General features: G+C 52.7%; 1 protein-coding gene across 3 annotated transcripts in view; it reads left to right on the forward strand.

The window, feature by feature from the left end:
• Positions 1-15,474, forward strand: part of LOC146295193 (triple functional domain protein) — a 55,569-nt gene extending 40,095 nt beyond the window's left edge. For 2 of the 3 annotated variants that reach the window (XM_084695963.1, XM_084695964.1), the window contains exons 37-62: positions 57-300; positions 527-634; positions 1,268-1,458; positions 1,688-1,858; positions 4,714-4,809; positions 5,048-5,196; positions 5,450-5,516; positions 5,624-5,727; positions 5,855-5,924; positions 6,026-6,115; positions 6,263-6,355; positions 6,523-6,573; positions 6,837-6,914; positions 7,036-7,227; positions 7,531-7,711; positions 7,955-8,212; positions 8,325-8,926; positions 9,900-10,147; positions 10,257-10,398; positions 10,518-10,545; positions 10,818-10,980; positions 11,097-11,218; positions 11,315-11,393; positions 11,549-11,749; positions 11,911-12,049; positions 12,283-15,474. In XM_084695963.1, the coding sequence (XP_084552089.1) occupies positions 57-300; positions 527-634; positions 1,268-1,458; positions 1,688-1,858; positions 4,714-4,809; positions 5,048-5,196; positions 5,450-5,516; positions 5,624-5,727; positions 5,855-5,924; positions 6,026-6,115; positions 6,263-6,355; positions 6,523-6,573; positions 6,837-6,914; positions 7,036-7,227; positions 7,531-7,711; positions 7,955-8,212; positions 8,325-8,926; positions 9,900-10,147; positions 10,257-10,398; positions 10,518-10,545; positions 10,818-10,980; positions 11,097-11,218; positions 11,315-11,393; positions 11,549-11,749; positions 11,911-12,049; positions 12,283-12,825 (4,410 nt within the window). In that variant the 3' untranslated portion in view covers positions 12,826-15,474. The remainder of the gene's footprint in view (positions 1-56; positions 301-526; positions 635-1,267; positions 1,459-1,687; positions 1,859-4,713; positions 4,810-5,047; positions 5,197-5,449; positions 5,517-5,623; positions 5,728-5,854; positions 5,925-6,025; positions 6,116-6,262; positions 6,356-6,522; positions 6,574-6,836; positions 6,915-7,035; positions 7,228-7,530; positions 7,712-7,954; positions 8,213-8,324; positions 8,927-9,899; positions 10,148-10,256; positions 10,399-10,517; positions 10,546-10,817; positions 10,981-11,096; positions 11,219-11,314; positions 11,394-11,548; positions 11,750-11,910; positions 12,050-12,282) is intronic. The other variant, XM_084695965.1, reaches the window with a different exon arrangement.
• The last annotated feature ends 118 nt before the right edge of the window (positions 15,475-15,592 follow it).

The raw sequence follows: 15,592 nt of genomic DNA on the forward strand, positions 1-15,592 counted from the left end.
GCACGACCTCTCAGCCCAAATCACACACCCTAACCCCCCCCCCCCTCCGCCCCCAGCTGTCCGGGGGCTGCGAGCTCACCGTGGTGATCCATGACTTCATGGCCGGCAACAGCAACGAGCTGACTGTGCGGCGGGGCCAGACGGTGGAGGTCCTGGAGCGCTGCCACGACAAGCCCGACTGGTGCCTGGTCCGCACCACCGACCGCTCGCCCGCCCACGAGGGCGTGGTGCCCTGCGCCATGCTCTGCATCGCCCACTCGCGCTCCAGCATGGAGATGGAGGGCATCTTCAACCACAAGGGTAGGTGCCTGTGTGTGTGTGCGCGTGTGTGTGTTTGAGGTAGGAAAGTGGGGATGTGTGTGTGTGTGTGTGTGTGTGTGTGTGTATGAAAATTGGGTAGAAAGAGTCGTATGATGGATGACTCTCTCTGTCTCTTTGTCTCCTTCTCTCTCTTCTTCTCTCTGTCTCTCTCTCTCTGTGTCTCTCTCTCTCTGTGTCTATCTCTCTCTCCTTCTGTCTCCTGCAGACACTCTGTCAGTGTGCAGTAATGACTCCATCATGCCGGGCTCCTCGGCCACCCTGCAGCCTGGACACGGGATGGGCTCCCACACCTCGCCAGGGCCCAAACGACCAGGTAACCATGGAGACGGGGCCCGTGGGGATGGGCTGGGGTGGCCAAGTCCTCAAGCACCCCCCAAAAGACCGCAGCGGTCTGCCAGACCGCTGAATATCATGATCGATAACGTTCAGTTCACGTTCATTCTGATGTGTATTTATTATGAGCTTTATTCATTTGTCTTCACAAGATAATAGATTATGACAAGGAAATATAAAGGAAGTATAAAGACGTGAAGGGCAGGTGGGGCGCTAACAGAAGATATGCCACACGGAACTCCTGCTTGCTTCGCAAGTCTAAAATGCAGCCTGTCTAACTGGTTAAGTCTAAACTGCATGCAATCTGGATTCATTATAATATAGACATATGTTGAAATAACATTTGAATATTTTAACTTACCTTTTATGGGATGAATCCCTAAAAACATATTTTCTGTCACTGTGGCTGAAACACTCAGTATTTTCGTCCCTTCTAGACCTCAGGTAAACGCATATTTAGGAGTAGTCATGGAGCGATAGCCGTGTAGCATTCCTTCAAACGGGACTTCCTTGGCTCCTTCCTCCTTGCTTTTGAAAACGCCCAACGGCCCCTGGGGAGAGAGAGAGCGAGCGCTCCGAGTGACAAACCCTTCTCCCCCGTCCTGTGCTCCAGGGAACACCCTGAGGAAGTGGCTGACCAGCCCGGTGCGCCGCCTCAGCAGCGGCAAGGCGGACGGCCACGTCAAGAAGCTGCACAAGCACAAGAAGAGCCGCGACGCCCGGAAGAGCAGCGAGGTCATGGCCGGCTCGCAGAAGGACTCGGACGACAGCGCCGCCACGCCCCAGGACGAGACCGTGGAGGAGGTGTGTGTATGGGGGGGGGGGGGGGGGTGTCACGCTCGTGCGCACGCACACACACTAGTACTATGCACATAATGCACTCGCGTCGTTTTATGCCTTTTAAATAGTCTGTTCTTTCTTTCTTTCTCTTTAATTGTCTGAATCTTTTTTTTTTTTTTTACACTTCTAACGATGACTCATTTTGCCTGTGTGTGTGTGTGTGTGCCGTGTGTGTGTGCCATGTGTGTGACAGAGGGTGCGCAACGAGGGCCTGTCCAGCGGGACGCTCTCCAAGTCCAGCTCATCGGGGATGCAGAGCTGCGGGGAGGAGGAGGGCGAGGAGGGGGCCGACTCGGTGCCCCTGCCCCCCCCCATGGCCATCCAGCAGCACAGCCTGCTGCAGCCCGACGCACAGGATGACAAGGTGAGGGGGGCCGGGGGCCGGGGTGGAGGAGGGGGACCGCAGGGTCGTAGGGGGCCCAAAAACAGGGCTAGAGAACCGTGCCCGTTTAACATGACCTCCCCCTCGCGAGCACACTGACCCAAACACCCTCACAAGACTCTCACAGGGCGAGGATCAGTGCTGAGGCACGAGCGAGGGGGTGCGAGCAGCTCCTTCAAGCTCGATCACTCTCCTAAATGATCCGAGTTGGGTAGAAGTGACTCGTCTTCCTCGGGATAAGCCCCGCATCTGTTGTTTGCCAGTTTCCCTCTCATCATTTAGTTTCCACACATTCAGGGGCCAGTCGGTTTTATTGTAGAACCTTCTGGAATTTTCTAGAGTTTCCGATACTGACTCTACCTCATGCATAGCATTGTATTCTTATATTTTTTTTCCTTCCTTAAAACATTTGACTGACAAAAGAAAATCCTGGCAATGAAATGCGTCAGGGTACCTGAAAAAGTCACCTAATCTCAAAGCAGACGTTTTCCTGACACTAATTTCTGTTTCTCTTTTGTTTTTCTGTTCTTGAATGTTTATTGTTTGCTGTTTCTCACACCGTTTAGCATTACCTTGATTTATGTCCTGTCTTTGCTCTGTCTCAGTTTCCATATCTCTCCATCTGAAATCCCCCTCTTCTCTCCCTCCCTCGCCTCCCGGACAAACCAAACTTCTCTCTCCTCTTCCGTTCGGCCCTGTATTAGCTGTAGTTTCTGATTTCAAACACCCCAATTATACTCTCCTGCTTTTTTTGGAACTCATCCTAGTTCTCTCGCTTCTAAAGTAATAGGTACTTTTCTAAACTCCCCCCCCCCCCCCAAAAAAGATTTAGCTTCCCTTCTTTATCTTTCTCTCCCTCTCTCACACACACTCTTTCTGTCTCTCACTCGCACACACACACACACTTTCTCTCTCGCACAAACACACTCCTGCTCTCTCTCTCTCTGTTAGTGTCTGCGGTTCATCGAGCTAGCTCAGCCTCCACTCCACCATCCCTAGTTTGACGTTGTACTTCTTTTGAGTTGTGCATCACCAGCCGTGCTCTCTGTACACAGAGCTCTCACCACACCACTGACGAGACCGTCGCGGGGGGGGGGGGGGGGGAGGAATAGACAGGCTCACGTTTGAAACACTTTCGAGTCGATTTGGACCAGATTCGATGTCCGCTAACTCTTCTCTCAGGGTTCATTAAGGGTGTATCAGGTCAGGAGGGTCGTTGCAACGCAGGGGTCAGCCAAACATAGTTTTTTTCCTCCGAAGTGATCGGTTCAGCGTAACGGGATGAACTTGCTTCCTGCTCGGAGTCTACCAAGCGCCGTTGGGGAGCACCCCCGCTCCCCCCCCCCACAGTCTCATAGGTCACCCTCCCCCACCTTACCTCCTCCCCAGCCCCCCCCCCCCCCCCCTCACCCAGTCCTACCCCCACACCCCCTACCCTGTGTGCGTTTACCTCATTGCCCATGCAAGTAATTGGCACCTAAGCGCTGGCGAGGCCAGAGAGGGCACACAAGCCACACCCACAGCCACACCCACACCCTATATGGGGGAATGTCTGGATGGGCAGCACAGCAAGGGTGAGACTTCCTCCAACTCTTTACCTCTCTCGCTCGCTCTCTCTCTCTCTCTGCCTTTCACTCTCTCTCTCTCTCTTTTGTACTCCTTGTTCTCCCTTTCTGTCTCTTTCTTTTTTCTTTCTTTCTTTTTCTTTCTTCATTTCTTTCTTTACCTCCCACCTCTCTCTGTATCTCTCTCTGTCTCTCTCTGTCTGTCTCTCCCTCTGTCTCTCTCTCTCTTGCCTCTCATACTTCTGCTCTCGGTCTAACCCCCCCTCTCTTTAGAAGGTCATCGCACGTACTCTCTCTTGTCTCTCCTCCTGAACTTCTCTCTTTGGCATCTCAGGCACCTTCGCTGTCGCCAGGTCTTCACCCTTCCATCCTCCTCATGTAACGACCCACTCAGCCATCTACATCACAGACTCATCTCTTCACTTCACCTCATCTAGGGACTTCCCTGACGGTGTCGAATCAAGCTATTCAAATATATCTGCAAACATTCTGTCTTTAAATCATTTTGACCATCCACGGCTCCACACTAGGGTAACCAACGTGTCAAATTATCCAACCTCCTTTCCTTTCTTTTCTGATATCATTTGCATATGATTTGAAGTTTGCCCTTTCATTGGACTTGCTTAGGCCATGCTTGTTTCTTGAACAACGGCCGTTGCTAAAAGCTCCCGACAGCTAACTTGCAGACAGGCAGTACTGACACAAACAGTTGACCCGTCCGTAAACACAAATCCCTAATAGTCAAAACACACTAACAACAACGACAGTCAACTAGTCTCTGAGAGGTTTTCTCTTACCAGTTCACCAGATAATGACAACAATCACAGCTCCCTAAAGCTAGAAACTTGGAAGAGCTTACGGGTTCAGAACTATGTTACCATAAATTTAAAAAACACTTGTTTTAAAGGTAAGTCAACTGATGCTGTCATAGTATGGTTAACACGTGTAGTCCTATCAATGACAGTGAGTGAGTTCAGGCAGATGGCTGGACAGATACGGGGGCCAAATGTGGCACCATCGCTTTAAGACGGAACAGGAAATGGACATCTTTTAACAGTTCATCTTTAACCCGCCCAACAGTTAGTCCAGGCGTAGCGTGTGTCTCTCAGGCCCCGGCCATGCCGCTCTCTCTCAGCGGGGGGTCCTCTCCTGTGGTGGAGGGTGCTCAGTGGTAGTCTGTGGTCAGGCGGAGCACGCCAGGTGAGGCCAGGCACACCAGGGGGTCATGCCCTGACGCTTCTCTGCCCTGTGTCCCTCCCTCCCTCCGTCCAGACCTCCTCTCGCCTGTCCGTCCGTCCGTCCAGCTCCGAGACCCCCAGCGCGGCCGAGCTGGTGAACGCCATCGAGGAGCTGGTCAAGAGCAAAATGGCAAGAGCGCGCGGCGCGCACACACACACACGCACGCATGCCCCGTGTCACTCGCTCATTTCAAAGACGATGCTTGTGATCCAATATGCCCCTTTGTCGCCCTACTTCTCTCTCTCTCTTTCTCCTCATCTCTCCTTGTCCCCTTCCCTCGTCTCTCTCCATTTTCCTTTCCTTATTCGGTCTCTCGTTCCTCCTCTCCTCCGCTGGCTCTCCTCCTGCCCCCCCCCCTCCTCTCCAGGCTCTGGAGGACAGGCCCAGCTCTCTGTCAGTGGAACAGGGGGACAGCAGCTCCCCCTCCTTCAACCCGTCGGACAACTCCCTCCTGTCCTCCTCCTCCCCCATCGACGAGATGGAGGAGCGCAAGACTGGATTTCTGAAGAGACGCCAGTACGTGTCAGCACCCCCCCATACCAACACCCCTCTCTCTCTCGCTCTCTCTGTCTCTCTCTCTGTCTCTCTCTCTGTCTCTCTCGCTCTGTCTCTCTCTCGCTCTGTCTCTCTGTCTCTCTCTCTGTCTCTCTCTCTCTGTCTTTCTACCTGTTCTCTCTAACTCCCTGACTTTCGCTTCTTTCTAGAATGCTTTCTGCTGTATCTCCTTGGAGAGCTCAGTGTTAACCCCTGCTGTTTGTCATTGTGTCAGTTATGTGTTGCTGGAGCTGGTGGAGACGGAGAGGGACTACGTCAGAGACCTGGGCCTGGTGGTAGAGGTACGTGTGTTTGGGGGTGTGTGTGGGGGTACATTTAAAGTTGTGTGTGTGTGTGTGGGCTGTCTTTGAGTGATTCACTGTGTTCATTGCTTGTGTGTGTGTTCCAGGGCTACATGACCAGGATGAAGGAAGAGGGGGTTCCAGATGACATGAAGGGGAAAGACAAGATCGTCTTCGGCAACATCCATCAGATCTTCGACTGGCACCGAGAGTACGCAGAGCACACACACACACAGCAGACACACACGCACAGCAGACACACACGCACAGCAGACACACACACCTGTAGAGCCCTTGTGGACCCGTCCCATGACTGCTCTCCTCTCCTCCCTGTTTAGTTTCTTCCTGGGGGAGCTGGAGAAGTGTCTGGAGGAGCCTGACAGACTGGGCTGTCTGTTTGTCAAACAGGCAAGAGACCGCTCCTTCCTCTGGTGCATCACTACCTCTGCAGTCAGCAAGGGCCCGCTCTTACCCCCGTGTGTGTGTGTGTGTGTGTGTGTGTCCTGCAGGAGCGACGGCTACACATGTACATAGTGTACTGTCAGAACAAGCCCAAGTCAGAGCACATCGTCTCCGAATACATCGACACCTACTTCGAGGTAGGGACCTGTTCCACAGAAGTACATATATGTAAATAACACTGTATGTCTCTTATGGGGGGATATACGTGCCTCCCGTACATATAGCTGTAGCGTTGCCATGACTGTTGACCCTGGTGTGAATGTTTGACCTTTGCCCTCCGTCAGGAGCTGAAGCAGCGGCTGAATCACCGGCTGCAGATCACCGACCTGCTGATCAAGCCGGTCCAGAGGATCATGAAGTACCAGCTGCTGCTGAAGGTGAGAGGCCTGCTGGCTCACTCCTGCTGCACCTCCGCTGTCCTGAAGGGGGCGCCAGATCACTAGCTCCTTTCTCCACTTTCTCACGACGGATGAACGCGCGCGCGCGCGTGTGTGTACTGTATGCGGCCATTCAAAATGCACTCTCTCTCCCCCTTCGCTTTCAGGATTTCCTCAAGTTCTCCAAAAAGGCCGGGCTGGAGTCTGCAGAGTTGGACGTAAGTTCTAACCCAGTATCCTTTAGTCCAAGGGCTGCAACCCGAGAGTCGTTTTTTGCTCCAAGCACACTTATTTGACCCGATTCAACACTAACTCGTCGTTGATTAGAATCGGGCGCCCTAGATTAGTGTTGGAGCGAACACCTCCAGGCAGTTAGCTGTCCAGGAACAGGATTGAGGATCCCTGCTCTAGTCTGCAGCGTGTGCTTTGATCAACGTCAGCGGTCTCCGAGTGCTTCATGCTTGCCTGTCGCCCCCCGCAGAAAGCCGTGGAGGTCATGTGCATCGTGCCCAAACGCTGCAACGACATGATGAACGTCGGCCGCCTCCAGGGATTCGACGTGAGTGTAGCCGCATCCAGGCGCGACCAAGCCATCCCAGAGTGCCCGGCGCAACCTCCATTCAGTCCCTCCTCCATCCTCACCCCCCTCCCCCTCCCTGTCTGTCTCTCTCCCCCTCCAGGGTAAGATCGTGGCCCAGGGTCGACTCCTGCTCCAGGACACCTTCCTGGTGCTGGACCCCGAGGGGAGCCTGCTGGGGAGGATGAAGGAGAGGAGGGTCTTCCTCTTCGAGCAGATGGTGATCTTCAGCGAGCCCCTGGACAAGAAGAGGGGCTTCTCCATGCCTGGCTTTCTTTACAAGAACAGCATCAAGGTGCGGGGGGCGGAGAGATACCGGTGTGGGGGGGACGGGTGGGCGCCCTCTGCTGGGCAGCCGCGGTGCTGAACTGAGCGCTGTGGCAGGGTGTGGCGTGCCGCGCATGAACGGGATGTTGTTCCGAAATGACCGAGGCAAAGTTCAGCCGGTCTGTTGATGTCATTGTGTCCATCACGCTCTCAATAGTCCCCCTCCCTCCCTCTCTCCCTGACTCCCTCCCTCCCTCTCTCCCCCCTCCCTCCCTCCCTGACTCCCTCCCTCCCTCTCTCCCCCCTCCCTCCCTCCCTCCTCCCTGTGTAGGTGAGCTGTCTGGGCATGGAGGAGAGCGTGGACAGCGACCCCTGTACGTTCACCCTGACCTCCCGCTCGACCAATAGCAGCACGGAGACGTTTGTGCTCCACTCCTCCCACCCGGGAGTGCGTCAGGTGTGGACCCTGCAGATCAGCCAGATCCTGGAGAGCCAGCGCAACTTCCTCAACGGTACGCACAAGCGCACACACACACACACACACACACGTAGACACACACACATGCACTCGCGCGCACACACAGACACACACAGTCACTGGGAGTTTTCCTTGTCTTCCTCGAGTGGGTTGGGTTGGTTTAGGAGCAGTTCTACGGACGTATTATGAAGATACAACGTTGTTTGTAAAAAGGACTATGCATCTGAGGTGGATCTTTACGAATGCTGCGTCTCTCTCTGTTCCTCTCGCACCCCAGCTCTGACCTCCCCCATCGAGTACCAGAGGAACCATGTGGGGGCCAGCAGCGGGGTGTGCGTGCCCAGCGCAGGCGCTCCGGCTGCGGGCAGCGGAGGCCCCGGCGTGGCCCCTGGAGGAGCGGGCCCCCAGGGGGGCTCCGTCCCCCAGGGGGGCTCCCGCTCACGGCCCTCCCGGATCCCCCAGCCCTCCCGCCTGCCCCAGCCCCTGCGCCACCAGCCCGGGGGCCCTGACCCCGAGGGCCCCAACAAGATGTCAGGTAAGATCTCTCCTCTCTGACGAACCAGGGGGGATTCGTTTATGTGGTAGATGTGTGCATGTGATCCAAAAGTCCTCTTTCCCTCCTCTGAGATTGCTGACTTGTGATACAGGTTTGTCCCCTCGCCCGCTCCCTCCCCCCCTGCTCCCAGCTCCAGCCCTGGCTGAGCCCGCCGACCAGGCCCCCGGGTTGGGGAAGGGCCAGAGGGGGGTGAGGGTCCAGGGGGGCAGCCCCCAGGGCAAGCGCCCCAGCCTGGCTACCGACGACCAGGCACAGCCCCCGGCCCCCACAACCCCCGTCCCTGCCGTGGCCCCTGTCCCCCGCGCCACGGTGGGCCCCCTCCCCATCCCCACCACGACCAAACCTCGGCCCGGCGCCACCGTCTCCCCCATGGCCTCCCCCATGGCCACCCCTGCGTTTGGCAAGGAGGCCCTCTCACTCCCCCCTCCGAGCCCGGGCCCCAAGTCTGGCTTGGGCTCCTCGTTCTGGAGCTCCATGCCCAGCTCCCCAGCCAGCCGGCCTGGCTCCTTCACCTTCCCCGGGGAGGCTGGGGACAGTCCCGCCCGACAGAACCACAACCACACCCAGGCCGGCTCAGGCTCGGGGCCGGGGTCTCAGACTCACAGACACTCCACGCACAGCAAGGAGGCCGACCGCATGAGCACGTGCTCGTCCACCAGCGAGCAGTCCATCCAGTCCACCCAGAGTAACGGGGTAAGACAACTACCCGCGGTCCAGGCTTTAGTGCGGCCTAGCCCTGCTCTTTCGGCTCACTAATCCCAGCGCCAGCGGGAGGCCTGTCCTGTCGGCCAGTCTGGCCAGAGCTACTAATCCCCCTTCAACTGCACACACCTCTTCCTCTCTGCAGCTTCTAACAGCTCTAATTAATAAACCCTACGGAAGACTGGTTTCCACTCTTTACAACTCATGGTTTGAATGGGATGCGCCTCAGTCTGCAGCGAAGGACTTTTTCTTCCCCTAACAATGCTTGTACTAACTCCGCGCTCTTCCTTCACCCAATCCGGTCGCTTCTGTGGCGGCTAGCGTTTCGACGTTTGTGGTCCCCCGGCTACAAGCGCTCTGACCGGAGGTCCTCTCCACCCGCTTCTCTCACGCTCCCCCCCCCTCCCCCTCCCCCTTCCGTGAGACGAAACCGCTGGACACTCATGTCCGTCTTTGTCTGAACGTCTCCCCTCCGGAGAGCCGCCATCTCTCTTCTGCTTCTCTCCATCCTCCACCCCTCGTTCGTTCTCTGGGAAGGAGTGTCCTCCTTGTCTCTGCCCTCCTTCTGTCTCTAGAGGATGCATGGATGGATGGATGAACGGATGGATGGATCAGCCAATGGATGGATGGATGGGCAGATGGATGGATAACTAGCATTAAATAACTGTGTGCAAGACTGCTCTTCCGCTCTGTCTTATTCTCTGCTTAGCCCAGCCTCTGTGTGCTGTCGGAAACGCCGCCATGAGCGTTCATCTGTGTGACACCTTCCCCACTGACAGGCATGGCATCTTGGGCGATAACGGTTGACCCGATGAAATGTAAACCAACTGCTGTGTGTGCGCGTTTGTGTGGTCCGCGCGCGTGCGTCTGCGCACGCCTGCGTGTGTAGCTGTGTTGACTTGAGATTAACCTCGACGTACTCTCAACCCCCCCCCCCTCCCCTCCTCCTCCTCCCCCCCCCCAGAGTGAAAGCAGCAGCAGCAGTAGCGTGTCCACCATGTTGGTGACCCAGGACTACGTGGCGTTGAAGGAGGATGAGATCAGCGTGCTCCAGGGGGAGGTGGTCCAGATCCTGGCCAGCAACCAGCAGAACATGTTCCTGGTGTTCCGCGCCGCCACCGAGCAGGGCCCGGCCGCCGAGGGCTGGATCCCCGGCTACGTTCTGGGACACACCTCCGCCATCATCCCCGACTGTCCCGACGGCACCATCAGGTGAGAGGCTGACACGTAAATGCATCCCTGAAAAATAACCAAGCCATATGGGGGAAACCACTGTTCAACCCAGTTCACCTTTGACCTTTCGTGACCTCCTCTGTCGAAGCAGGAAGTCGTCGTCCTGGCACACGTCCCTGCGCATCCGCAAGAAGTCCGAGAAGAAGGAGAAGGATGGAAAGAAGGAGACCAAGCTGGAAAACGGTTACAGGAAGTCCAGAGATGGCCTACCCAATAAGGTTTCAGTAAAGGTGGGTCTTCCTGATTGTACCGCCCAATCCGCTCCTCAATTCATTGTGACAATTTGACGGATGTTGTTTTGGTGTTCAAGTAGTTTGAAGTCTGACTTTGTATGCACTCCTTTTCCCAGCTTCTAAACCCAAACTACATCTATGATGGTAAGTGTTTCAAACAGTCTGCATCCAGCGCACATTCACACACAATATTTTTTAGATTACACAATGATAATAATAATCACTTCTATTTACATGGTACCTTTCTCACACCCAAGGTTGCTTCACAGAGGAGTAGAAAGTCAAGAAAAACGAAAAATATCAAATACAGATACACATGTTTAAACAACCAGCGATCCACGTTGCCTAGACATTTACACTGACATGGTAACTGCTCATATCTTGATATCCTGTAACCTCTGACCCCTGTCCTCCAGTCGCCCCAGAGTTCCTGCTGCCCCTGAGTGACGTGACGTGCGACAACGGAGAGAGTGTCACCCTCAGGTGTAAGGTGTGTGGGCGCCCCAAAGCCACCGTCACCTGGAAAGGACCCAACCAGAGCACCCTGACCAACAATGGACACTTCAGCATCGCCTACAGGTACACCCTCTCTCTCTTACACACACACACACACACACACATACCTGACTGGCAATCAACTTTTGCACTTGCAATACCAATCTTAATGTGTATGTGTGTGTGTGTGTGTGTAACAGTGAGACAGGCGAAGCGACCCTGCGGATAGTGGGCGTGGCCTCTGAGGATGACGGCGTTTACACCTGCGTCGCCACTAACGACCTAGGCAGCGTGACGTCATCAGCCAGCCTCAGAGTACTAGGTACGACACACACACCCACATGCGCACATAAAACAACAAACACATGGTGCAGCCCAGACTTACGTTGTGGTGTGTGTGTGTGTGTGTGTGTCCCAGCTGTGTCCAGTGACGGGGTCAGGGTGAGCTGGAAGGACAACTTTGACGCCCACTACACAGAGGTGGCTGAACTGGGCAGGTAACTGTCTCCACTCTGCCTACCTATACAGACCAGGACCATGGTGGTGCTGGTGGTGATGATACTGATGGTTGGGATGATGATGGTGATTGTGGGGATGACGATGGTGAAGGACCAGTATGACGTGGGTGATGACGATGACGTCCCCTCTCCAGGGGCCGGTTCTCCGTGGTCAAGCGTTGTGACCACGCGGGGACCAAGCGCACGGTGGCGGTCAAGCTGGTCAACAAGAAGCTGATGAGGAGGGACCAGGTGACCCAGGAGGTCAGCCTCCTCCAGAGGCTCCAGCACACCCACCTGGTCAGCCTCACAGACACGTACGAGACCTCCAGCAGCTACGCTCTGGTCTTGGAGATGTGAGTACACACACACACACACACACACAGCCGATTGTTGATGACCTTAATGACTCTTGACAGCTGTTTGTGTTTGTCCCCAAATAACACCTTGACGTGTGTGTCTGTGTGTGTGTGTGTGTGTGTGTCTGTCTGTCTGTCTGTCGTGTGTGTCTCTGCAGGGTCGATCAGGGCCGTCTCCTGGACTACGTGGTGAGCTGGGGGAGCCTCACTGAGGAGAAGGTGGCTTGTTACCTGCGAGACATTCTAGAAGCTCTACATTACCTTCACAACTGCAGAGTGGTACATCTGGATGTGAAGGTAGGGCCCCTCTTTGACTCGGGTCAAACCGAGTATTTCTGTTGCTGTGTTGTCCGATTAACTGTGGGCGATTCTGAGGTACAATGGAAGCTGTTGACCGAATGAGACATTGATAGCTTGAACTGCACATGTCTAACATTTCTGCATTTCCTCGTCCATCGCCGTAGAAACACACTCAGACACACAGGACACACTCTGACCCCCCTCGCACCCCTCTCTCACCCCCTCTTCAGCCTGAGAACCTACTGGTGGCCCACACTCCCGCCGGCCAGCCTACAGTCAAGCTAACTGACTTCGGGGACGCGGTCCAGCTCAACAGTGCCCACTACGTGCACCCTCTCCTGGGCAGCCCCGAGTTCGCCTCCCCCGAGCTGGTCCTGGGGGAGCCCGTCTCCCTGACCTCCGACCTGTGGAGCCTGGGGGTGGTCACCTACGTGCTGCTGAGCGGGGCCTCGCCCTTCCTGGATGAGAGCGCCGAGGAGACCTGCCTGAACATCTGCCGGCTGGACTTCAGCTTCCCCCGGGACTACTTCCAGGGCGTGAGCCAGGCCGCCCGGGACTTTGTGTGCCTGCTGCTGCGGAGCGACCCCGGCAGACGCCCGCCGGCTGGGCTCTGCCTCCAGGAGGCCTGGGTCCAGGCGGGGGCCGGGGGGGAGGGCTTCCTGGACACGTCCCGCCTCGTGTCCTTCATCGACCGCAGGAAGCACCAGACGGACGCCAGGCCCATCGGAGGGGTACGCAGCTTCCTGCAGAGCCGTCTCCAGCCGCGAGTCTGAAGTGGGCGCCCGGGAGGAGGCCCAATTCCAAACCAAAAAAAAAACGAAACCCTCTGCTGCCCTCTCACCTACTGCAAGGCTGTGGGGGAGAGTGGACGGTGTCGGATGCCTTTGCGGACGGCTAGAGGGGTAAGGGAGGGCGTCTGTTGGTTTGGAACTGGGCATCTGAAGACGAGACGGAGAAGAACAAAATAAATGTGTGCTGATCTCATCCTCTTCCACATGGACTGTGGAGAATCAATCGTGTAGTCCTTTCGCCAATGGTAGGGCCTGTTTCAGGTCCTAAGCCAATCTGAGTGCTGGAAGGAACAGTCCTCAGCCAATCAACAAAAGGATGGATTGTCCTTACCAGTCTACTGCTGCTTGCTGGTTTCAACTCAAAACACATTTTCTACGAGGGGGGGTGGGGGGGCTAAAACAGTCCAAATGGATAACTTATCACTGAGAGTCAGTCGATCAACAGAACCTCATGATCGAGCCAGATGTAACTGCACAAAGGAGCAGATATTTCAGGAGAAAGCGATGCTGACAGAGCTAGCGTTAGCGACCCTGCAGAGCGTTTCCCTCCTCTTGTTGCTAGGGAGAGCGAGACATTCAGTTTCAGACCTTTTACACGATGTTACTCAAAGACTTTTGAGAAACACCCCTTTCTTAAAGATACTATGTAAAGGATAGATGATGATGTCCATAACTTTTCAAGAACACGTTTGGGAAATAAAATCTAATAATAAAAAATAATTTAAAAAATAAGATTTGAGAAAATCCTCGTCAGTTGAAAGTTGCTGTGCTGCATTGGACGCTGTAGGAACCCAGTTCTGGAGATCGCTTCCTGTAATTGAGGTCCTCAAAGCAGTTGAGACATTTTTACGTCCAATCAGAGCTTTTTGATTGCTGCGCTCATGTACCTAGCTCTAATCTTAAGAAACCATGATAACCATGTTGCAAGTAACAATACAGATTCTAACTGCTGCACTGTCCGATCTCTTCAAACAAACAATAGACAAATAATTCATTGTTGCTTTTACCAGAACAAATTGTGTTGTGCAGATTTAAGATGTTTAAGCCTTACTTTGTATATAGACTCAAACTGCCTTCTGTCCCTCATATTCAAAATGGCTGCCTGCTTTTAAGTGACGTCAAAGGAGGCAGGACAAAGGAATCCTGCAAATGTAAATGTTGATTGTCATTGGGCATCGGAGCCTGGGTGACGGCAGAGACAGCCTATCAGAGGCTGGAGGAACGAGGACGCAGTAGAAGACAGAAAACTGTAAATGCACTCACTGTATGTTATGTTTCTGATTCTTATCATGTGCAATGTTGCGGCTTTAACATTTTATGCAACTATTTATGAAGACATCTGTTGTATCTGTAATAAATATAGAGAAAAGCATGTACTTGGTACTGCAAGATCTGCTGGTAGTGGTGTTTATTTGACCTTATTGGAGTATTATTGACTTCCCAGGTAAATGTTTGGGCTCTGAAGTCACCTGGCACTTATGACTAGATATATGATTTGTCACTTTTTTTTTCTTTATGGACAGTAGTTACTGGTATACCAAAGTTGTTCCAGCTTTACCTAGACTTTTGTTTTTTTGATGACATTTCACTTTTTTAAAGTTAAACATATACATGTTTCAACTTTATTATGGGATGTTTACACTTGTTTTACTAGGCTTTATGTTGTGTTTTATTTGTGAGAACACTATGGCCAGCTTGACTTTAGACTATCAAACACACCCATGATTGTATTCTCTAAAATCACTTGGGTGTTCTTCCTGTTACCTGAAATAATTTCCTGGCATTTAAAATATATATTGCTGTTATGTTTTAGTGTTCATTCATTGAATTTATAACCACATCAATTGTTAACTGTAAATATGTATTGCATATTGTAGGTGTTTCATGATTGGGATGATACATTTTGCCAAACATTAATTGTCAGAAATGACCGAAATTCCACATACTGCACTCAACTTTGTGTCTCCAATAGCAAGCTCAATACATAGTTAATATGGTGTCATTTTAGGTTTACCCCAGCTGATGTTGTTACTCATCAACATGCAAAGAAAAAACAAAACGTTTGACACTTTTAATTTGCTTCCTCGTTCTCAAAAGGGAGACAGGGATGTGCTTGCGTAGAAAGGTCAGTCATGTGCTGCACCCATAGTCAACACAACTAGATCTGACTAGAATGTATTGTTGAACTGTTGTTCTGGGGGGAGTGTTGCTACCAACTCATAAGAAGACGATGCTGCCAAACAGGTTCGGTTGCCAGAGAGGAAGAAGGATGTTAAAGCTGTACAGTCCCAAACCATGCCCTTGTATTTATTTGTAATTTAATCTTTGTAAAGTTGTACAAACGCCATCAAATCAAGCAAACTTGGACTGGATCATTTTTGTCAGTCATGTTTTTTTTGTCCGTTATTGTCTTGTCCATATTTTTGTTCCCATTGCATCATATTTTATACATATGTATAATTGTTTACCATGGTTTTATTAATTTTTGCTTTTTTTTTTTTTTTTTATCTTTGCATGTAGATTCTTTTGTACAGACCATAATTATCCAAGTGATTTTCTGTAAATATTTTCATTATTTTGCCATCAGTTACTTAAAAATAAACTTACTGAACAGAACAATTTTTATTCTGATTTCTTTGTTTTGATTTGTATTATTTCTCGTCTCTCTTATTTGTAGTTATCATTTTGTTTGAAAGACAAAACATAACAAAACAATGTTCAATAACATTTATTCAAATGGGTAATGCAT

The sequence above is a fragment of the Hypomesus nipponensis genome, chromosome 4, assembly GCF_054491055.1.
Source record: "Hypomesus nipponensis isolate SF chromosome 4, ASM5449105v1, whole genome shotgun sequence".
Taxonomy (NCBI): Eukaryota; Metazoa; Chordata; class Actinopteri; order Osmeriformes; family Osmeridae; genus Hypomesus; species Hypomesus nipponensis.